Source organism: Xenopus tropicalis, chromosome 3 (assembly GCF_000004195.4).
Source record: "Xenopus tropicalis strain Nigerian chromosome 3, UCB_Xtro_10.0, whole genome shotgun sequence".
Classification (NCBI taxonomy): domain Eukaryota; kingdom Metazoa; phylum Chordata; class Amphibia; order Anura; family Pipidae; genus Xenopus; species Xenopus tropicalis.
Window position 1 is genome coordinate 129,727,598 of NC_030679.2, and position 25,148 is coordinate 129,752,745.

Below are 25,148 nucleotides of genomic sequence, written 5' to 3' on the forward strand. Positions count from 1 at the left end.
CCCAGTGCCATGCGCTCCTATCTGGCATTAAGACTTGCCTCTATCAGTAGCCCTGCTACCTGCAGGCTATTCAGCCCCAAACCCCCCCCCCCCCCTTTTCTCTCTAGCCATGCCTTCTCCGTCCTAGCCAAACTCCTAAGCCTGTTCCCTGCAAGCGCTTCCTCCCTTATGCTCCCTTACCGGACCGCCTTGCTCAAGCCCAGCATGCCTGCCTGCACCGCCTCTGCCTTCAGCCCTTACCTTCTCAAGCTCCGTTCCTTGTGGCTTCCATGCGGCTCTGCCGTAGCGTCTATCCTCCATGCGTTCCACCGATGCGTTCCACTTCCTGCTCGGCGCGTGACGTCACAATCTTCGCGCCACTCTTCGCGCGCTTCTCCACACTTGTCTGCGCCGACAGGCAGAGGCTCTGGCAGGACGACAGCAGTGGGCTCACAGGGATCACGGTCTAGTACTCTCCATTCCTTGCAGGGGTTGGCGCTGGCTAGAGGGAGAACAGGCTTTAAAGGGGTTGGGCGCTCATTGGGGACTGTATGAGTGTATTTTTTTCCTTGCTTCTGTATTGCTTACTTCACATTCTAAGTACTTACAACACCTCTCTCCCAGAGCATTTTACCTTCTCATATTCCTTTCTGGTTCTGTGTATTAGCACTACACTGTCTTGGAGGTTATTCTAGCACGTACTGACACTGTGTACTAGCTCTCCACTGGCAATCTACTAGCTCTGTACTAACACTGTGTACTAGCTCTCCACTGGCACCGTACTAGCTCCGTACTGACACTGTGTACTAGCTCTGTACTGGTGTTACCCATAAACTGGTTGTTATTACTGTTTGGCACCTTACCTCATTGGTACCATAACTCTTGTACTGCTCTGCATTAACATTCCCTTGTTCCTGCACTAATTCCTTCCAGCACTATGGCAGAGGGCAATTCAGCGGGCCCCTTTCCCAGTGGGGCTTCCGGCTCCTCCAAGGTAAAATTTTTCGCCTGCGCCAGGTGCTGCAAACGCCTACCTTCCGGCAGAAAGGAACCACTATGCTCCTCCTGCTCCAAAGCCACGGCTGAAACTGCTTCCCAGGCCCAGGACCCTACTCCACCGGTCCAAGCTGCCGAACCTGCGGACGAGTCCTCTACTGCAGATGCACTCACAGCACAGATACCGACCGCGGCTCCTAGCCAGGACCCCCGTCCTGGGCAGTCTCTCTATCTTCGGGTATTCCCAAACTGGCCGCATGTCTGGACAAACTCCTGGACAAGCTGGATCGGGAAGACTCAGACTCTCGTCCCAAATCCCTCAAACGCCACGTTCCCATGCATACCGAGGACTACAGTGACTCTGAATCACCTCAACCATCAGCTGACTGGGACGGACAGTCACTAAGTGAGGGCGAAATATCTGACGACGATGACATTGCCGACACTGAGGAGCCTTCCAGATCTCCATCAGAAGCCGTAGACTCCCTCATTGCGGCAGTAATCTCCTGCCTAGATCTCAAGACCCCTGAGTCTCAGAGCTCAGCACAAACGCTTTTCAAACGCCAGAAGAAGCTTCTATCCATGTGCCCTACCCACGAACAGCTAGACAGCATCATTCAGTCAGAATGGGATCACCCAGAGAAGCGCTTTCAAGCCAATAGGAGGTTCCAGCGCTCCTACCCATTCCCTCAAGACACTCTACAGAAGTGGTCCACGCCACCTTCAGTCGATGCCCCCGTCTCGCGCCTTTCCAAGAACACAGCCCTTCCGGTCCCTGACGCTTCCACATTCAAGGATTCCATGGACAAAAAGATGGAAGGTTTCCTCAGAGCCGCATTCACAGCGGCTGGAGAAAGTCTGAGACCGGTTTTAGCATCAGCATGGGTATCTCGGGCCATCCAATCTTGGTCTGACTCCCTTATTGAGGGAATCAACTCTGGCGCCCCCAGACAGGAATTGGCGACCCTGGCATCCCAGATCAAAGACGCCAACGAATACCTGTGCGAAGCATCCCTCGACGCGGCTTAAGCCATTAGCCGCACATCAGCCCTTTCGGTAGCGGCACGTCGTTCTCTATGGCTTAAATTGTGGTCTGCCGACCTCTCATCCAAAAAATCTCTAACCTCCATCCCCTTCAAGGGCAAGCTCCTGTTCGGTCCTGAACTGGACAAAATCATCAGCCAGGCTACCGGAGGAAAGAGCACTCTACTCCCACAACCGAAAAACCGTACCTCCTTTCGACGAGGACGTTTCTTTCGTGGAAGGCCATCCAGGACATCATCATCATCCAGGGACTACCAATCTCAGTCCTCCCACAAACCTAGGGCCGTCCAAAATTTTCCTGGCAAAATAAGAAGCCCCAGGGCAAGACTTCCAACAAGTCCGCCACAGCATGACTACCTTCCACAAGAAGACACCAACCCGGTAGGAGGCAGATTTTGCTTTTTCCGAAACGAGTGGCTTCGCCTCACCGCCGACCGTTGGGTACACGACATAATCTCCTCAGGTTATCGGCTCGAATTCGTGTCCAGACCACCAAATCGCTTCTTCATGTCAAGACTCCCCCCAGACTCAAACAAACAGAAGGCCTTCCTCGCCATCATCCAGAACCTGCTGGACGAAAGGGTGATTGTTCCGGTCCCTTCGGGAGAAAAATATCGAGGTTTCTACTCCAACCTCTTTATCGTTCCAAAGAAGGACGGATCTTTCCGACCCGTCCTAGACCTAAAGCACCTCAACGCCTTCATTCGTTTCTCTCGCTTCAAGATGGAGTCTCTCAGGTCAGTCATCTCAGCCATGAATCCAAACGAGTTCCTGGTGGCCCTGGACATCAAAGATGCCTACCTACATGTGCCTATTTTGCCTCCCCATTGGAAGTTCTTGCGGTTTGCTCTCAAAAACCAGCACTTCCAGTTCACCGCACTCCCCTTCGGCCTCACCTCGGCCCCCCGGATATTCACCAAGATTATGTCGGCGGCCGCAGCCTCACTGAGATCACGGGGGGTCTCCATCACACCCTACTTGGACGACCTACTCCTAAAGGCCCCCTCCCTACCTGCAGCCACATCCCAACTTTCTCTGGTCATGCAATCTCTGACCGTTCTAGGATGGAAGATCAACACGGCAAAGTCCCGACTAACACCATCCCAACGCATGCCCTTTCTAGGCATGGTATTCGACACGGCCGAGCAAAGGGTTTTTCTCCCACCGGACAAGATTGCCAGGATCCAGAGCCTAGTCCGTCAACTTCTACACAACCCCCAGCCCTCCGTCCGCCTGGCCATGCAGGTACTGGGGTCACTCGTATCCTCCATCGAAGCAGTTCCCTTCTCCCAGTTCCACCTCAGGGCCCTGCAGTGGAACATCTTGGATCAATGGAACCGCAGCTCTCTTTCCCACCCAATCAAACTCCTGCCCAGGACGAGAGTGGCTCTGACCTGGTGGCTCAACCCGACCCACCTGGAGAAGGGACGCTCCCTACAGGAACCTCAGTGGCTCATCCTAACCACGGATGCCAGCCTCCAAGGCTGGGGCGCAGTCCTGGGACATCTCTCAGCTCAGGGAACCTGGACGACAGCTGAAGCCCGCCTTCCGATCAACATTCTGGAAATCAGGGCGGTACGCCTAGCTCTCGGCCACTGGCAGAACCAACTCACAGGGCGCGACATCAAGGTCCAATCGGACAACGCCACCACGGTCACATACCTCAATCACCAAAGGGGCACAAGGAGTCGGCAAGCCCTCAACGAGGTCAGCCGCATCCTAACGTGGGCAGAGGCGAGGGAAGTCCGCCTCTCTGCCATCTACATTCCCAGCCTCGAAAACTGGCAGGCCGATTACCGCAGCAGACAACGGATCGATCCGGAGGAATGGGCTCTGAACCCCGGAATATTCCAGGACATCGTGGCTCGCTGGGGACTTCCAGAAGTGGACCTCATGGCCTCCCGTCAAAACCGCAAGGTGACACAATTCATGTCCAGATGCCGAGACCCCCTAGCGTTGGCAGCGGACGCCTTAACGACCAGGTGGGACTTCAACCTCGCATATGCCTTCCCGCCTCTTCCCCTTCTACCAAGGGTCATCAGAAAGATCAGATCGGAACGATGCACAGTCATTCTGATAGCTCCACATTGGCCCAGAAGAGCATGGTTCACAGAACTTGTAGCTCTCAGCCGAGCAGAACCGTGGCCGCTACCTCAGATCCCCGATCTTCTCACTCAGGGACCAGTCCTCCATCCCAATCCAACCTTCCTGAATTTGACGGCGTGGAGATTGAGTCGATAGTCCTCAAACGAAAGGGATTCTCCCAGAAAGTCATACGCACCATGATGGCAGCCAGAAAACCCGTTTCTTCTAGGACCTACCACCGGGTATGGAAAACCTACAGAGACTGGTGCAACCGGGCTGGTCATCCATTTCAGGACCTATCGGTCCCGCGCCTCCTGGCCTTCTTACAATCAGGTCTAGACAAGGGTCTGTCGCTGAGCTCCATCAAATCTCAAATCTCCGCACTATCCGTCCTATTCCAACAACGGCTAGCCACTCTACCCGACGTGGCCACATTCATTCAGGGGGTATCTCATATTTGCCCCCCCTTCTGAGAACCTCTGCCCCCGTGGGATCTCAACCTGGTCCTATCGGCACTACAAGCACCCCCATTCGAGCCACTAGCTACCATTCCACTAGCCTGGCTAACCTGGAAGACGGTATTCCTTCTGGCCATCGCCTCAGCTCGAAGGGTGTCGGAACTCAACGCACTGTCCAGCCAACCTCCATACCTGATATTCCACGAGGACCGAGCAGTACTACGGACCCTACCAACCTTTGTCCCCAAGGTGGTCTCGGTCTTCCACATCAACCAAGACATCACCATCCCATCATTCTGTCCAAATCCGACATCCCCCAAGGAAGTGGCGTTACACTCCCTCGACCCAGTGAGGGCCCTCAAATTCTACCTACATCGCACCCGAGAATCACGATCTACAACCTCCCTGTTCACTCTCCATTCCGGCCAACGGAAAGGACACCAGGCGTCCAAGACCACCATATCTCGCTGGATCCGAGAGGCCATACGCAGAGCTTACATCGCCCGCGGAAAGTCTCCTCCCATTCGCATCACAGCTCACTCTACCCGGGGCATAGGATCCTCCTGGGCCTTTAGAAACAGAGCTTCAGCCGAACAGGTCTGCAGGGCCGCTACTTGGTCCTCCATTCACTCTTTCACCAAATTCTACCAATTCGAGGTATTCGCAGCATCTGACGCGCACTTCGGTAGAAAAGTGCTACAGGCGGCAATTAATCCTCCTATTATCTACCAATCCGCTTCACCCACCCTAAATCAAGGGACAGCTTTGGTATGTCCCCATGGTCCCTGTGTCCCACAGACACCTGTAAGAGAAAAGGAGATTTTGTGATACTCACCGTTAAATCCTTTTCTCTCAGGGCGTCTGTGGGACACAGGGCTTCCCCCCCTGGAAGCGGATCAACCTTCTGAACTTCTCTCTGCCTACATGTATATAGTTATTATGTTGATCGTTACCTTATGGTTCTTTGTGACAAAACTGGTGAAGGCAGGAAGTGCCGGGGGGTATAGCAGCAGGGAGGAGGGGTTAGTTCTCTTCTTCCTCTTCTAGTGTCCTGCCTCCTGCTGGTACCTACTATACCCCATGGTCCCTGTGTCCCACAGACGCCCTGAGAGAAAAGGATTTAACGGTGAGTATCACAAAATCTCCTTTTTGGAGTTTAGTCATTTTATTGTCCCTAAATTTAATCCTACATTTTCTGTGTACTATGGTACTGTACATGTATAGTAACAATGGCATGGTAAATTTTAGGGTTAAGCAAGTGGCATCTGTATTTCTTTTGTTACAATTACCTGTACTGGTTTCCATCTTCCCACAGACCACTGGTAGGATTTTACCAATAGAGAAAATAAATCTGCGTAATAACTCATTTCCTGCAGGAGAAGATCTCAATTGGAACAGGGAAGTGACACGTGAGGCATGCCGTTCCTCAGTGAGTAATAATACAATTGTGGTTTTGTCTAGCTCTTATAGCTCTTCACTCAACAGTAAGTAAGTGATTGTAAACGGTTACCCTATACCCTGGGTTGCTGCTCCTGTAATAAGAAAACTGCACCAGCCCGGAGTAGCTGAGAACGAGCAATACTTTTTCTTCTCTTGTCTATCTTTTGGAATCCCAAGGCCGGTGCAGGCACTTTAGAGTGAAAAAGCCAGCTTTTTTTTTTTTTTTTCTTTTTTGTGGTCTCGGTAGCTTCCACGTTGCAACACTGGCTGCTGGTAGCTCAGATTACACAGCACAGTTGGGAGGGGGAGGAAGAAAAGGGAGGAGGAAAGAGGAGCAAACTGAGCAGACTCGTGCCCTGCCCTGAAGGATTTTTCTGAGAGCAGGAGGTCTGACATAGATGATCAGAGGTTAAAAACCTCTGTTTTTGTAAATATATGCACTTGCATCGATACTAAATGACTAGTGAAACAGGGGACCAGGGAATGTGCACTGCTCAATCCCCTCTTTTGTATGCTTGCCCTTCCATTGTACTGTACCACAACCCCCCTTTTTGTGTATTTTTGCACTTTCCATTTATATTTTATCGTTTATGAGTTGTTGATTGCTGTGTATTTATTAATAGTTGCACTACAAAATATTGAGCATTGCATTTTCAATCACTATTTTTGTATTACACACTTTCCTTTTCTATTTACCATATTCCATCTAAACAGCCTTTTGTATTTATTGTCCAGTTACCCTATCAGCCATATTTCAGTGGGGCAGTGGCATTGCTCATCCATTGGCAATAACTCAAGCTTGATTGAAAGTACATTTAAAGGACGTGTCAGGGTTTCAGACAAAATCTATATCACAGTCAAGATGGCTTAACAGCAGTGATGACGTTAAACATTAGAAAACAAACACTGATAAGAATTTAACTAATGACCCCACCCCTTTACCAAGCAAGGTGTCGGTGTATTCCAGCAGTTATTTACTAGTACCTGCTTCCAGCGCTTTTCATCTTTGCCATTGTTTTGGGCTGACCTATCTGTGCCTGGTTTATGTACATATCATCACACCCTAGGTACAGTACTGCAAAGTATGTAGGTGTTTTATGGATACGTGTCAATAACGGTATTCTTAGAAATTACTGTATGACCCCACTTTCCAGTTTCCATCCAGCCAGTATTTGGAAGCAAATGACCAGTTATCTGGTGTCAGGAAGAAATGGGGTAAGCCTGAAAAAACATCAAACTGGCATTGATAGCAGGAAACGTTTGAAGAATATAATAAATAATTTTAGAGGCTACAGTTTTTTAAAACTGACAGACTAAAACCATTTGTAAATTTCACATATTTCCTCTAAAATGTCTAGTTGCCATGGTAGCATTTGATGACAGTCAACAAAGGAAACATGTAGCTGAGAGTTGGAAGGCAATGGGAAAAACAGATCATCACAACAGGAAGGATCTGTTGATGTGAAGATATAATTACAATTTTTGGAGTGATTGCTGCTTTAATAGGAATCACAATTCTGGCAAAATTGTAACAAACTGCAGATGTTTCTGTTTTTTTAATTCTGGTCTTATGAAGAATATTATAAAGATCAGATGTAAAACTTTGTTTTTAATTAACCTTATATACTTGTTACTGTCTGTGTTATTCATTTGCACAATTTAGCGGGTGTTCTATAAATACTTCACACATTTAGAATGTCCTTGATAGTTCGCCTCTTAAAGGAACTGTTCAGTGTAAAAATGAAACTGGGTAAACAGGCTGCGCAAAAAAATGTTTTCAATATAGTTAGTTAGGCAAATATGTCATCTATAAAGGCTGGTGTGAACAGATGCCATAATAGCTAGAACTCAACTTCCTCCTTTGCTGCTCTCTAACCTGTTACCAGTCAGTAACCGATCAGTGACTTGAGGGGGGCCCATTTGGGACATAACTGTTCAGTTAGGGCTGTGACACACGGGGAGATTAGTTGTGCCGCAACTAATCTCCCCGCAATGCCATCCCTCCGGCTTGAATGTAAATCCCCAGTGGGATGGCATACGCGAAGCCGTGATTTACCAAAGTCGCCCGAAGTTTCCTTTCAAGGCGACCGGCAAATCGCAGCGCCGCGTATGCCATCCCACCGGTGATTTGCATTCTAGCCAGTGGGATGGCATTGCGGGGAGATTAGTCACCCGCAACAATGGAGATTCGTCGTGGCGCGACTAATCTCCCCGTGTGTCACGGCCCTTAGTTTGCTTTTGAATCTGATCTGCATGCTCACAAACTAACTGACCAGTTATGTCCCATGTGGGCCCCCACTCAAAATCTCCATTGTGTAAAAGTGTTTTCAGGAGTCCCTAAGTAGTGCAGGAGACAATGGGCTAAGATGTAAGCCTATGGCGACGCATTGCAGACTTTCGGCCTGTGAATTAATGCAGGCACAGGGCCATAGAGTGAGTTTCGGGACCAAAATACTCAAGCATTTCCGCAACAGCACCAAAATCCCCATGTGTGTGCACTGGGGCTAACACAATGGCGCATCAAAAAGCTGTTAGGAGTTTAGGGATGAATTCTTGGCCTGTGTTTATCTGCAGGGTGAGAATCTGCCATGTGTGGCACTAGCCTTAACGCCACAGTCACAGACATGCTTACTTATCACTAGGTGGGTCAGGCACAAGAAGACCACCAAAAGAAACAGGCCATTATATGTTTATCTGTCTGCTGATAAATAGTCCAGAGTGGATTGCCCTATACTCCTGCAGGATGTCTGGAAACGTGCTGTCCCATAAAGCTTGTCATACTGGCAATTACAGTTCAATCAACACTTTAGTGCATGAGTGGTTTATTAGAAAAGACAGAAGCTACTTCCTTGTAGTTCACCCTGCAGTTTTAGTGCCTAAAAAACTTTAAAGTGATGTCTCAATTTGATAACATATTTTGAACCGTGACTCATCTTTCTGAGTTGACCTCAGAACAAACTATCTTAAAGTGATACTGACACCAAAACATTTCTTTAAAAAATATGAACCTACTTCCAAACCTACCTATAGGTCATGCTGACTGTTTTTTCCTAAAAGCCCTGTTTCTCTACATAAAACCTACTAAAGATCCTGAACCTGACTGTCTGGCAACCCGACTGTAGCTTCTCAATCTGTCAAAAGGGCTACGCCATAAACTGGGAGGCTTTAGCTTGCTGTTTGCTTCAAAGTGTTCCCCCTCCCTCGCCCCTCGCATTGTGAGCTAGATAGCAGGCAGGCTTGATCTTTCCATTGCCTGCCTGCTTCAAAGGGCTGTCCCCCCCCCCTTTCTGCTCTTTGTACAAAGAATTTAAATAGCTTTCCCGTGCCTGCTTCTAAGTGCTCCCCCTCCCCATTACACATAGACAACGGAGCTGAGCTTGTCACACACCGGCTGAAAGCAGACTTGGCCACTTGGGAGGCATTTAAATTAAAACCCGGAAGAGGGGAACAAACATGCTCCGTGGGTCTGTAATTCGTGCTACCATAATTATGAAGCGAAAAAACTTTGCAGATTTAGTTTATAAGGAATTTAAAGCTGATACAAATTAAAACACAATAGCAGGTGTAAAAAAAAATTTCATCGGCTGTCAGTATCACTTTAATGCTGTAAAAAATTGTGCGGCCTTGCCACTAACATTAGGAATAGAAGAAGAAGAGAACTAAGGTTATGGTGAATTCTTCTGCTCAGTAACAAACCATTTTTCTATTCATACAAGTGTAGAGGAACTAATTAAGAAGTAATGGAAATTGACAGGAAACTGTCAGTGACACCTTGTATCCATTTTATCACTTATCAAAGACTAGTGGCTGCCCAATCGCTTTAGGGACCATGGTCCTCCCATTGGTGCTAAACAATTACAATATATTATTGTCTGTTTATTTCAGGTGCATCTTCTTTATTGGGCAATGATATATCCTAAACGGGCTTCAGCACAGGCACAAGAATTGTCTAGTATGCTGGAGAGGATTGGAGGACCTATTGGAATACGAGTAAACCATCCTAACTGTGTGGAGCTCCGGGATGACCGTGTCGAAACGTACGCGCGCAGCATCAAATCACTGTTAGAGGGTGAGGTAAGATATGCAGTCCATATTACTTTCATGCTCTTGTATTACAGAAAATAATTGACATTAGTTACATGGTCTTCTGCCTTAATGGCATTTTACTATTTAGGTATTAATGTGGTCAAAAGTAATAGCAATGCTGGTCTTCCTAGTCCCACCATGGCAAGCCTTTTCACAGGCATTGCATTACTCAGCCTGCTCAGATTATCTTGGAGAAGGGCAACCTTTAGCACTGAGGTAGCAAATCAAGTTGTTTTGTAGTGTTGGAAATGTCTTAAAGGTAGACATGTGGTACCTATACATAATGTGGCACGGCACACATGCTCATTCTATTTCTCTTATGAAAAGCACCCAGAGTTTGGCTTTACATTATCCAGATTAGCATTCTCACAAGGCAACTATTTTTTTCTAATCCTGTATTAACACTGGCATTTGTACTCTTAGTTACATAAAGCAGAAAGGTTTATTAAAGCAGGAAAGATTAATTCGACCCTGAACATTTGGTGTTCTATTAAAATAATGCATAGCAATAATGTGGTAATTAAATAATAGACTCCTCAAAAATAGCTTTGTGATAGCTTTAAAAGCTCACAATTTTGAGTAGTATCAGAACTATTACACAGCCCTAAATATAGTAAGGGGTGTCCTGCTGGCCCTGTCTGACCTTATAAATCAGTGAAATCGCTGGGTTCTTAAGTGTCAATTAATTTATTATATCTGTAAAGGGGACATAAACCTGCATATCTAAAAGCTGTTTCTCCCATGTCACAGGGCAAAGTTCAGCTACTAGTGTGTCTTATATCTGGGACCAGAGATGACCTGTACGGTGCTATTAAGAAATTGTGTTGTGTACAGAACCCAGTTCCATCACAGGTATGTTTCTGTCCATTGTGAAATACATCAGAACAAGATGTGTTCAGTGTATTCGTGCATTCATATCGAAAGAAATACTGTGGTCAAATACTTCCCACACTTCATTATGTTTATGGAGAAAAATTATCTGAATGTTTTTTTTATTACTTTATAGCCTTCAAAGTTATTTTGCTGGTGGCCAAACAAAATTATTCTTTTAAACATACTGGCAATCACATGCTTTAGGGGCACACTAAGGGGCATATTTATTATAGTGTGTAAGCCAAGATCAACGGTGATGTTGCCCATAGCAACTTATCAGATCGTTTTCTAACTTGTAGGTGACCATTCAAATTTAATTGCTGATTTTCTGCTATTAGCAGCATCAACGGTGAAGTTGGTTTATACATAAATATGCCTCTGTATCTGGAACAAAATTCTACTGGACTGCTAATCAGAATCCATTTATGACAAATCACCAAGGACATAGGAGATAAGCAAGTAGTGAAAATAGGTAATTTCCCCAAAATATATAATAAATCTCAGAGAAAATAGGAAAAGCTGTCCGTTAAATGGGAATTGGGGGGACCCATTAAAAATGAAATCTTTGACTAAGAGTAATGCTTATATTACACAGAAATATTCCTATTTAGTGAAGAATGGAAGAAAAAGAAAGTAGAATAAACCAGTATAGTTGTATAATAGTCCAATCTAGTATATGAGAGTCAGATCTCTGATGGACAGAATACAAATACAGTATTATTTAAACTTGTGTACAACATATAAGGGGACTATAAAAACATTATAATTATCAGAAGACATAACGCCTGTAAGCACTTCCATATCAGGACTGCACAGCATAGAACAAAGAGAACGCAGAAACTGAGAATCTACAGTGCTGGAAATTTCACATCTGCATCAAAAAAAAAAAATTACTATTAAACTAAATGATAATGCCTGGATTGCTGGCAACACATTGGCATAAAAATGTAGCCTATTTGGCTGCTGAGTGTGGGGCTTACATCATTATGTGAAGTCATTACAGAATATAGAGTTACCGCTATTTGTTCAGTTGCCTGTCTTTATTTCTGCAATTTTTGGCATCATTAGGTGATATATGACATAGCTTGGACTGATGGAAGGCCTTGGTGGTTTGTGGCAAAATGTAATTGATGCAAAGGTGTGTGGGAGAGTACAGCAAATCACAAATCATTTAGAAATACACCTGTGCTTGTGTTTTTACTCCATGTGGTATTTTACCAAAAATCCAATATAAAAATGCCACATGTGACATAGCCCTAAGCATATTTTTATATTTTTGTGGGTTTTCAATTATTCACTTCTAACTCCAGGGCTACCAGGAGGGCTTATTTACCCTAGCAACCAAGTTAGATTGGCAGAATGAAAATGTAATAGTAAATTGCAATTCTGATGCATTTCAAAATGCATCAATTGTATTATTAACACTTTCCTGACTGTCAGGAAAATGTTCTAAAGAATTGTCAAGTTTAATAAAAGCATTTCATGCTGTCATGAATATGTCATGTTGGCAGAATGTGTTTTGACTGCTTTGAGAATAGAATTCCATTGGGCTGTTCAAAATGCATGTTTAAAGGGAGGAATAATGATTCAGAAATAGCATTCAGTGCAATAGGATATTTCTATTTTTAAAACATTTTTAAACATTTTTGCTATAAAACTGTTAAATATCCAAAAATGTACTACTATTATAAATGACCGAGCTCAGAATTATTATTGCCAGCTTAATATGCATAGCTTTATAGAGATCTGTACCCGGTCAGTGTAAAATGCCTGGGAGTATTAGCCATGGACTTAAATGAAGCCTTTAAATAATGCCTTTATTATTCTTTCCCTCTCCTTCCCCCCCCCCCTTTACATTTTTCCTACTTGGTCTTGCTGTGCCATGCTCTAATTCTGCACTCTTGCATTTCTTGCACTTTAAGGCTGTAGTTACATTGTAATACAGTCTCCATATGTTGCACTTTAGATTTTGCAAGAAGAAAAATGTACAAATGAATTGCAGTTCTGTATTTTGTTACAAGTCAGATACAATTAGAGGTCTCTGTGCTTGTGCACAGGTAGCTTTGCTTGCCATCATTACATTGTATTCGCTCATAAAGGAATTGGGTGATATTTGCAGTAAGGTGTTTTCTTCTGACCCTTTTCTCTGATAAGGTGATTAATACCAGAACCATCTCCCAGCCCCAGAAGCTCAGGAGCATTGCACAGAAAATTCTGCTTCAGATTAACTGCAAGCTGGGAGGGGAACTGTGGGGAGTAGACATCCCTCTGGTAAGTGAGGACAGTAGTTATGCATGTTCTTCTGTGGTTGCCCATAAAGCATTATGGATAGACATAGGTTTGCCAAACTCAGTGAAGTTATTTGATGTAATCATGCACAGACTATGAAATGACTACTGCCTACTCAAGATTCTGCTCAAAAGAAATGCTATGACAAGTGCACAGTAAAGAGCTAGTAATAATGGCTTCTTAGACTAACTGGTTCATGTTTTTAACACCAGTAGAGGATGTGAAGTGACTCACGGTATCTATGGGCTCAACAGAAAGCAATCTAGACTGAGTGGTGCTATTTTGATTACTGCTGTAAGTAGCAGTGATTAGAACAAGGTGTATGCCAGAGCCCTTATCAGCAGAAAGTGGCAAGTCAGGCCTGATAGCACATTCTCTGACTCCACAAAAATGTTTCCAAGCAGTCATACATTGGAGTTAAAATGTTTTTCATTTTCAGCCTGGCTCATTTTTCTTGTTTCTATGGTGAACCTATTTTATTGGCCACTATGCACACTATTACAGGATGCCATGGAATATTAAAAAAAAACTGATTTAAATACACAGAAGGATACATGTTCCAATTGAGGACAATTTGCTGTCTAAATCAAGTATCCCAGTTGGGCTGTGACACTTCTGGTTCAGCTTTTTTTTTCAACAACTTCAATCATATTTTTGGCAATTCTCCTTGAAAGTAGCAGGAGAGAACCATAAAAATAACCTCCTCCTCTCCCCCCAGCTAGGCAGGGCCAGGCTTAGCTTTTGTTGTGTCCTCTGGAGGTCAGGTGTTAACTGTGTTCACACCAGGGGATTGATAAAAATGGCGGTAAAGTTGGCCAATTACAGTTGCCTTCCTTATATATTCTAGTGTCTTAAAAATATAATCCACATTTAATATATGGGGATGGTAGAGACCACTGTCCTTGCTTTTGATCAAACCATTCTGTATGCGATTTCCCTCATGTTTCCAGTCTAAAAATAAACAATGAAATCTCTGAGAAATTAACCTGTATCATTGTATTTTTTTTTTATAGTCTTACACAGTAAGTAACCCTTTTTCCTTGTAGATTGTAAGCTCTTTTGGGCAGGGCCCTCTTCACCTCTTGTATCGGTTATTGATTGCTTTATATGTTACTCTGTATGTCCAATGTATGAAACCCACTTATTGTACAGCGCTGCGGAATATGTTGGCGCTTTATAATTAAATGTTAATAAATAATAATAATAAGTAAGACTATACAGTAGAGCCCTGCATCATGACTAGATGATCTCTTGTAATTGTCTTTCATATACACAATTTTCCCCTAGAAAAGTGTGATGGTGATTGGGATGGATGTTTATCACGACCCCAGCAGAGGCATGCGCTCTGTATTAGGCTTTGTTGCTAGCATCAACAGGTAAGAAACAGTTGACCAAGATTATTTGGGAATAGTATTGCATCTTTAATAATGGTATACAGGTATAAGATCCCTTATCTGGAAACCTATTATCCAGAAAGATCTAAACATAGTGGTGGGTGTGTTATGGCTTGGCCACAGGTACTGGCACACTTATCATCATTCATGATGTAACTGCTGATGGCAGTTGCACAATGAATTCTGAGGTGTATAGAAACATCTTATGTGCTAAAGTTCTAGTCAATGTTTCCAAGCTTATTGGATGGCACTTCATTCTGCAACAAGATAATGATCCCAAACATACTGCTAAGGTAACACGGAAGTTTCTCAAAGCTAAAAATTGGAAAAATCTTGAATGGCCAAGCCAGTCACCTGATTTAAATCAAACTGAGAATGCCTTCCATATGCTGAAGAGGGAACTTAAAGGGACAAGCCCCTGGAACAAGCAGCAGTTGAAGGTGGCTGCAGTAGAGGCTTGGCAGAGCATCACCAGAGAAGATACTCAGCGCCTGTTGATGGCTATGAATAGCAGACACCAAAGTACTAAACAAGCTTTCAAATACCTACCATTACTTTGTCCCAAACATTATAGTGCCCTAGAATAAGGGGGGCTGTGTATAAAAAGTGTTGTAATTACTACATGGTAAAACTGAAATGTATGCATAGATGGGGTGCAGGGGTGCTGCTGCCGTCAGGCGAGTTTCTCAACAAAAATCCACTCCTGTTAACTAAGATTCTAAAGTCAGAATTTTAGCTCTTGCAGTGCAGAGAGGACAATCGCGCTCTCTGTACTAGCGATGCAACCCACCCTTGACCTGAGGGGGGGGTTGCCATCTGAAAGCCCACCTTAAGACGGGCAAAGGTGCTGAATCTCACCCCTGGTTGTGGCTCCAAATTATCTAAATATATTAAAATAATGATGGCATTCAAATTATTCTATTAAGGCACTGACGGTGCTAGAAGAGTGGTGCAGCCTTAATCTGAACAGCTTGTTCATGCAACCCTTTCTGTACAGAATATTTACACATTATGGCAGTTTGTCATTTTAAAATCAATCCTCTCATTTCTCTTTCTCCTCAGCTGCCTGACTGCTTGGTATTCTCGTGTGGTCTTTCAGCTTCCTAACCAGGAGATCATGGATAGCCTAAAGCTTTGCCTTGTGGCAGCCCTGCAGAAATTCTTTGAGGTAGGAGATGATAGTTTAGCAACGAATTTTAAACGAAATCTATATTAAAACACTGCACCCACTGAATTTTAGCTATAGCCAGCAGCAAATGTATACCTACAGTACTGAAGGTATAATTACAATCTGCTTTGTGCCAGTATTAAACTTAGTTCCCATTGTATTATTGACATAATCAATCTGCCTTATAGTATAGAGCTTTGCACTTTTAACATTAAAGGAACAGTAACACCAAAAAATGAAAGTGTATAAAAGTAAGTAAAATATAATGTGCTGCTGCCCTGCACTGGTAAAAGTTGTGTGTTTACTTCAGAAAGTCTACTATAATTTATATAAATAAGCTGCTATGTAGCCATGGAGGCAGCCATTCAAAGGAGAAAAGGCACAGGCACATAGCAGATAACAGATAAAACACTATTGTATTCTACAGAACTTATCTGTTATCTGCTATGTAACCTGTGCCTTTTCTCCTTTTTTCCAGCTTGAATGGCTGCCCCCGTGGCTACACAGCAGCTTATTATATAAATTATAGTAGTATTACTGTAGCAAACACACCAGTTTTACCAGTGCAGGGCAACAGTGCATTATATTTTTATTACTTTAAAGCTCTTTCATTTTTTTGTGTTACTGTTCCTTTAAAGGCACAGTCCGAAACTGTGCTATATCAATGTAAACTGTATGCATGGCTAATGTATTTATAATTATTGTATATATCTATGCAAAATATAAGGATTTGAATGGGCCTTGGCTAAATGTATAATTTTACCTATTCATATGCTATGCTGCTTATTATTAAAAACCCTGTTTCCCCAGTCCTTGTCACCAACCCCTGTTGACTTTTCCACATTTTGCTACAGTGCTTCTGTGTCTGCTTCATAATTACACAGGTGAATCACAGTCTTCCAGAGAAGATTGTGGTGTATCGAGATGGCGTATCTGATGGGCAACTTAACACGGTGGAAAACTATGAGATCCCACAGCTTCAAACTTGCTTCCAGACATTTGATAACTATAATCCACGTATGGTGGTTATTGTAGTACAGAAAAGGGTTAGCACTAATCTGTACTCTACCGCCACTGGGCAGTTTCTTACCCCTCAACCTGGGACTGTTATAGACCATACAGTCACCAACCGCAAGTGGTAAGTTACTGCATTGTTGTTATTCACAGAAGAAAAGTGTAAAGAACCAGGAAACTGAAAATAACTATTTGTCAGGCCTATTTGACAGTAGCTGATCTTGTTCCCCTTGCTGGTTTGTCAGTTTTATTGTCCTAGAATAAACTGCTGACAGCGTCGCACCACCACCATGCTTTCAATGGGTGTTTTGGCTGCCTAGGAACACATACATGTGCACTATAGTAACACTAATGTACTGCACATTCACACATTCCCAGCCAGCTATACTGTGCATGAATGCTGCCCTGCACAGATGAAAGGGCCATTGGAAGTAGCCAAAAATGGCAACATGGCACTGTTAACAGTATACCCAGGACTGATAAAGTTTTTAAGAGAGGAGTAACAGCAGCCTTGGGAACAAGGTCAGCCAACTGCATTTTCTAATCTGTGTGATAAATACCCAACTGAATGGTTGTCCATATGTCAGCCAGGAGGAAGCCAAACAAGGACCAATAAACCCTTGACTAGGACTGATGATGCTGAGTCAGCTCTTAGTGGCTCATGTATGGCCACCTTTAAATCAAAGAAAATGAACACCAAGCGCTCCGGACTCAAAGGGTCTTTAAAAGCAGGTCCTTTATTGATTCATTAAAAAGCTAAACGCCTAACGTGTTTTGTGCGCGTGCGCACTTACTCATATGGCCACCTTTAGGTGTACAGCAGCAGGAATATTTCTGGCAGTGAGTGGGTGAATGGATCAGGGTCTCAGGTATAACTATTTAAAGTTGAACTGTTGTTGATATAAACACACCCAAACTGTATTGGGTGCTGAAGAGAGAACGGAAGCCTACTGACAACCCCAAAACCTAATCTGCATTTTCAGTCAGGAAAAGCTGCTGTTCTGTTAGTGCCTGGTGGTGCGGTTATGAGAGCATAAGGCCTGTGGAGAGGACCTGGGATTGTTATTAGGCTTTTGTTCTTATTTTTTACTGCAGTCTAGTCAACCATGTTCTCAGTCAGTGGTGCATTGCAAATCAGCCAGGTAGAACAGGTGAACTCTATGATCCATTAACTTACAGCATGAGTGTAGGTTGATGAACCCACAGATACATTTCTGAATGTCTAAAAAAATGACTTGTTTATGTAACAGATTTATTAAAACATTCACTACAGCTTAATAGATTTTCTTTACAGTATTGACATTCTTATTTAAAATTATCTCCGGAAACAAACTGGGTTTTCATGCCTCCTGAGGTTTGGAATTTAAAAGCCCTTGAATGGTTTGCTTGTAATATTCCAGCAGGTTTTATGTACAAACTCAGTACTGAAAGGCATGCACCAATGTCAATAACCCTTAATTTAACTAAAAACTTGTTTGAATACTACACTGAAGCAACGTTTTCATTAGTATATTCAAATTTGAGCTCAGTTGAAAAAAGAAACGTCTATTGAATTTAGTTTTTTTATATAAAACCTGCCTAACTGCTAGTTGATCCAGTGGAAGGCAAATAAAGAACATCTGAAGCCTCTCCAAAAAATAGAAACAAGGAGGCTTCTGGCATTTTAAAAAGATGCTTGCACAAATGAAACACCAGTTAATAATGGCTTCCTTTATTAATAGGCCCAATTCATTTACTTTAAGTATAGGTCACTCGTTTAATCACTAGGGAGTTTAAAAGAGACTAGATCATTTGAAAGTAAAAAAGCTCCAGGAGCTGATTAATGCCAGGATGATTTCCAGACCACTTTTAACCTAGCATGAATACTATATATGTGGCAATGTACCAAGAGGCAACGATTGAATTGCTAATGTACTGCCGTTACTCAAAAAGAGATCCTGCTCTCAGCCAGGTATCAATAGTTTGACTTCGGTGGAAGGAAAACTTACGGAGAAGTTATTAAGGTATGGGATAGGATATTTAATAGACCATTGTCAAAAAAAAATCTAACTGCTATCCATTAGGAGGCAAGGAGAGGCCTAAACTTTGGGTTTGCAGTGGATCTAATGTACTTAGATCGTACCAAAGCGTTTGATACAGTACCAGACAGTTACTGATTAACTTGAGAAATATTGGCCTCAAACATACTATTTGTACTGGGGATAGAGAGTTGGCTAAAAGATTACAAACAATGGTGATAACATTTTCTAGCTGGACCGGTTGTTAATGAAGTGCCTTAGGGGTCTGTGCTGCTCTGTTGCTTTTTAATTGTTTCATAAATGACCTTGAAGTGGGCATTGTCTGTGTGTTTGTTGTTGGTACTGCATAGTGCAAAGCAATAGGTTCTGTGCAGGATGCTTCTAAATTTAGGGCAATGGCAACACTGGGGGATTTGTGTTAAAAATGTGCTACTTCAGAAGGCAAATCTCCCTGAAAATTCCATGTTCTTTGCTAAAATTGCAATTGCCTCAAGTAATGTATGTTACTTTCAGCAATCCAGCTTAAATCGCAGGAAAATGCAAATCTGACATTTCCCCAGGATTAAGCCAAATTATCATGGTAATGTAATTTTACTTGCAGTGATTACGATATTATCGAAGGGCAAGGTATTTTTGGGGAGACTTGTTGCCCATGGTGCCAAATTTTTAACATGGGCGACACATCTCCCTGTGTGTCACTTCCTTTTAGAGTAATTTGTATGAATTGGGGGGACATAGCAGCAATTTGGCATATATTGTTCAATGCTGATAAATGTAAAGTTTGGCAAAAATAACATGAATGCTAAGAAGCTGAAGAAGATGGTGCACACAGGCACTTGTTTTATAATGAAATTGTACTCTAATCCCTTTTCATTTTCTCCAGGATAGATTTCTTCCTGATGTCTCATCATGTGAGACAAGGCTGCGGGATCCCCACCCACTACATTTGTGTCATGAATACAGCAAATTTGGGTCCTGACCATTTACAGAGGTAATAGGGCCTACTGTTAATGAACCCAAGGGAACAGTGTTCTGTTTGGAGGTCCTGTAGATGTTGTGCTATTGTGCCCACAGTCTGATTACATTAGATTAGATAGAAATAACTAGTTGTTTGAGAATATTGTGGTCCCTCTTATTGCACATGTAAGTGAATATATTTCTTTGTATACAGGTGGCATCTCACAAAAACACAGAAACACAACTTCTCACAACAACACACAGTCTCATCCTGCTTTATGGCTAGAATTCAAGATGCAGAATTATGGCAAAATAAGTGATCTTGAATACCTGAAGCAGTCATTTAAAGTGCTGCCTGTTGGTGACATCTGCCATAGTTTTCACAGAAAGAAATTAGATGGGTTAGCTAGGGCAGTGCAAACAGAACTATGTCTGTGTCTCTAATTTGAGTTGCATATGGCTGATATTTATTGTCACCATACACTATTCATTGGCTTCACTGTATCTTACATGGCACACTCTTTACTAATTCTGCTCTTGCCTGACAGTCCTTTCTATTTCTGTTTCTCAGGTTGACCTTCAAGCTTTGCCACATGTACTGGAACTGGCCTGGGACCATCCGAGTGCCAGCTCCATGTAAATACGCACACAAGCTGGCCTTCCTTTCCGGTCAGTTTCTGCACCACGAGCCTTCCATAAAGCTGTGTGACAAGCTTTTCTTCCTTTGAAACAGAGTCACAAATGGAGCCCAATACAAAAAAAAAGAAAATCCTTTAGGATAAAATTGCTCTATCCCTTTTTATTGTTTCTGTTTAAGTATCTTCCTTTTAGTTTTTATCCCTCTTTCTTCCATATCATGCCCATTACTTCTTCTCCAACCATTTAGCTTAGATACCATTTCATTTTAGGACAAGCTGTTCAGTTTTATTTGTTGTTAAGAGGACAAGAAATGTATCACATGCCTTTAATATGTTCCATCTGAAAAAGAACAAGATTTTGACCCGGTTAAAATGTTGCATGCACTCTTTGTAAGGATTTACACAGGGCCTGTACTAACAGTCTCTTGGGTCACCAAGGCAGCTAGCTGCCAAATGATGGCATTCATCTGCAAATACACCTGCCTCACACAGTTACTATAAAGGATCGACAAGAATGTAAATGTCAGCGGTGTAGAATTATTCCAATTTTCTATTTCCAAAAAAAGGATTTAAGGTATAATAAGGCCTTCGTAAATAAGCTATCTTAAGCCGCACGTTCAAACAGTGAACAGTAAAAGTACTTTAGTGTACTCCCATTTAGCTGCACCACAAGCACAGATTTTAATGTGCTTCTGAATGTTCAAAGAGAATAGCATTGCCTTTGAACTTTGGTGCCAGGCCCGTACTGGCTATCTGTTAATTTTGCCAAATGCCAGAGGGGCTGCTCTAAGATGCCATAGACAAGTCACTATTTATTGGGCTGTTGGGTCCTCTGTGTACTTGAAATACCAGGGCCTATTTTAAATTCCAGTCCAGGCCTGTTTGGTGCCCATGCATACTGATTTGTGCCATACAGACGGTCAGTGTTTCATCATCAGAACAGAAGAACAGGCTTTGTATGGCAGTTATCAGATCAGGGAAGCTTGTAACTGTAGAGAGAGATTTGGCTCATGGATATCCCTCTAGGGCAGTGATCCCCAACCAGTGACTTGGGGGCAACATGTTACTCCCCAACCCCTTAAATGTTGCTCCCAGTGGCCTCAACGCAGGGGCTTATTTTTGAATTCCTGACTTGGAGGCAAGTTTTGGTTGCATAAAAACCAGGTGTATTGACAAACAGAGCCTTCTATAGGCTGCCAGTTCACAAAGGGGGCTTCCAAATCACAGCCCTTATTTGGCACTCCAGAATTTGTTTTTATGCTTCTGTTGCTCCCCAACCCCTTAAATGTTGCTCCCAGTGGCCTCAACGCAGGGGCTTATTTTTGAATTCCTGACTTGGAGGCAAGTTTTGGTTGCATAAAAACCAGGTGTATTGACAAACAGAACCCTCTGTAGGCTGCCAGTCCACAAAGGGGGCAACCAAATCACAGCCCTTATTTGGCCCCCCAAAATTTGTTTTTATGCTTCTGTTGCTCCCCAAATCTTTTTATATTAGAATGTGGCTCACGGATAAAAAAGGCTGGGGACCCCTGCTCTAGGGACTAGATTTATTGGGTCATCCCTGGGAACTAGAATTCCCTTCTAATACTATGAAAGAATTCCCTAATATTTCCCAATCCAAAGCTGACCATCTTAATTTTGCCTAATTGCACCCTTCATGAGCCAGCGTCCACCTATTAGGGGAAATTAAGTCCTACAGCACTGCTGGATATGTTGGCGCTTTATCAGCAAGTGGGATATGGCATTAAACAGAAGGGCGTTGATAACATGAAAAATTCTCACATCATTACAGTATTCACTTGTAACAACTTATGCACACAAAAGAAAATTAGAGGGATTTAGGGAAAATGATCCGTTTCCCCATACATTATTTGTTTGTCACTCTGCCCTCTGTAACACATAGATAAGTTGTCTCTACTGTTATGTCCCTTTAGAAAGCTAAAATTTGACAGAACCAAGTGTTTGCCAATTTTGTTACCAAAGTTATAAATCAGGTTGTGATTATTATTTGCCCAGGGTGGTAGTAACTGGCGGGGCCAGTGTTGACTAGTTAGGAGAGGACTTCATTCGTATCTCCTAATAGGATTTTCAACCATTTCCCATCAGTGGTTGAGTCCCAATCTAAAAAAGATGGAGAGACCATAATTTTCACCCCCATACATGGGCCAGTAAGCTACTGATCAGAAAGAAGTGAAAAGCTGTTACTGGGCTTTGATTGGACAGCTGAACTTACAGAAGAAAAAAAACATATCCATTCCTGTATAAATGCAAAACCAGGCAAACAGCCATCATTCTTCCATGCATTGCCTTTTATAAGTGCTGTGGAAGCAGAAGGAGTTCATTGAGACAAGACTCCTATTCTCTGCATAGCAGGAAGGCATACACACACCCTATAGGCACATCCCAGCTGCAGTGGAGGCAACACTCAGGATCCAGGTAGGTACTCAGTGAATGCTGATAGTGAGACATGTATCTGATGAGAAGGGATGCAAATGATAGCCACAAACATTAGCACATACTTAATGTAATAATGCCACAAGGGAAGCTTGATGCAGCTGCAGTTACACCCTATTTGGGTGCAAATCATAGGGAAAAGGAGACTGGACTGTTACAGGGGATTACTGAGTGGTGGGGGGGACAAGCCAGGATAACTCCCTAAAAATCCTTGTAAGCTAACATGTCTGAGGTACAGGTACATTTTACTGCCATCATTTGCTAGTCATATATATATATCGGTACTGATATCTATTAGGGGTGCATGGCAAAAATTGCACTTGAGCAATAACTGCACCCTTATCATTGTCCTCCTTCCAATACTATGGCATATTTATCAATGCCGGGCAAATTTGCACCAGGGCAGTAACGTGGCAACCAATCCGATTTTGTCTTTCATTGATCTACCTGCAGCTGGCTGCAGAATACAAATCCTGGTTGCTATGGGTTACTGCCCTGGTACAAATGAGTCCCAATGCCTTTGCTGATGTCATGGTTTCTTGCATGCCCAAGTAGCTAAATACTGTACATTGTAGCCAGTGCTTGCTGTACGAGAAAAGGCCAAAATGGATCGCTATGCCACTGATATCAGGGCCCAAACCTGCTGTCCATGATCCTTAGCCTCTGAATTCAGTGGTATTGGCTGTTGTTCATATGGGGTGCACAACAGCCCTATAGATTCATGTTTATCCAACCAGCCATACTCATTTTCTGCTCTTTCCTCTTCACTTTGTATTTTTAAAATATGAAACGTGTGCATCTGGGCATGCACTCGGATCATTTCCATTGCTGTGCAAATATTGCTTTTCTTTGCCATTTCCTTTGTTCTTACAAGTACTTGGGCGATTGAAAGAATTGAATTGAATGTCCAGTTTTATGTTAGTGTTTGAACTTGTAAACCACCTGTGTGTTTTGGGTTTAACTCACTGAAATTCTTATGTTGACAGTTTCCTAGAACTTGTATGCAATGTGTATGTGCCATTCCTTGGTGCTGAACCGCACAATGTAAGCAGAGAAGTGGAATAAAAGAAGATTACATGTAATAAAACTGTAGATGTAATGTTTCCTTATGCAACATTATACTGATAGTCTGTAGGGCAATCGCCATGCACACTGCATGGTGCATTATGAAAATAGCCATGCAGAGACCTGCAGCTTTCTTTATTAAAGGAACAGGAACACTAAGAAATGTTTTTAAGTAATTAAATTATAATATACTGTTGCGCTGCACTGATTTTGTGTTTCCTTGCAACCAGTTGTGTTCAGAATAATAGCAATCCAACATCACTAAACCTAATCAATCATTTTTTTTTGCCATTTCTTCATGGCAAATAATTTACTAGTAGGTGTAGTAGAGTACTAGAAGACCAACAATCATGACATGCACGCTGTTGACTGTAATTGAATCATTAATTGATTCCATTTCACATTTTTGTTCATAATAATAGATTATTGTTCAAAATAATAGCAGTGTTCAGTTAGTGAGGTCATCATTCTGAGAAAAAAACAGGCCCTTATTTAAGGCAGCAAATGTGCATGCTGGTTATTGTGCATTTCTCTCTGAAAATCTGAGGAAAATGGGTCGTTTCAGACATTTTTCAGAAGATTAAAAAGTTGATTGGAGAGGGAAAAACATATAAAGAAGCGTACAAAATTATAAACTACCATTCAAATGGATTGAAGAATAGCCAAAATGGCAAAGACTCGCCCAATGATCAGCTCCAGGAAGATCAAAGAAGGTCTAAAGTTACCCATGAGTACTGTTACAATTAGAAGTCATCTATGTGAAGCCAAGCTATCAGCAAGAAGCCCCTGCAAAGTCCCATTGTTGAAAAAAATATGTGCTGAAGAGGTTACAATTCGCCAGAACACTGACTGGCCTAAAGAGAAATGGTGCAGCAAGATTGTTCTTTTTGGGTCTAGGGGCCGCAGACAGTTTGTCAGACAACCCCCAAACACTGAATTTAAGCCATAGTACACGGTGAGGACAGTGAAGCATGGTGGTGCAAGCATCTTGATATGGGGATGTTTCTCACTATGGTGTTGGACCTATTTATCACATACCAGGGATCATGGATCAGTTTGAATACATCAAATTATTGAAGAGGTCATGTTACCTTATGCCGAAGAGGAAATGCCCTTGAAGTGAGTGTTTCAACAAGACAACGGCCCCAAACACATTAGTAAACGAGCAACATCTTGGTTTCATACCAACA

The 25,148-nt window shown here is 42.9% G+C and overlaps 1 protein-coding gene across 2 annotated transcripts in view; it reads left to right on the forward strand.

Annotated features, from left to right (window-relative positions):
* The window catches only part of piwil2 (piwi-like RNA-mediated gene silencing 2), a 46,227-nt gene extending 25,415 nt beyond the window's left edge, over positions 1-20,812 (forward strand). The window contains exons 15-23 of one of the 2 annotated variants that reach the window (XM_012958498.3): positions 5,878-5,991; positions 9,888-10,076; positions 10,839-10,940; positions 13,116-13,232; positions 14,538-14,626; positions 15,707-15,812; positions 16,697-16,950; positions 19,728-19,835; positions 20,373-20,812. In XM_012958498.3, coding sequence (XP_012813952.1) covers positions 5,878-5,991; positions 9,888-10,076; positions 10,839-10,940; positions 13,116-13,232; positions 14,538-14,626; positions 15,707-15,812; positions 16,697-16,950; positions 19,728-19,835; positions 20,373-20,529 — 1,236 coding nt within the window. In that variant the 3' untranslated portion in view covers positions 20,530-20,812. 2 annotated transcript variants of the gene reach the window in all.
* Positions 20,813-25,148: the final 4,336 nt, after the last annotated feature.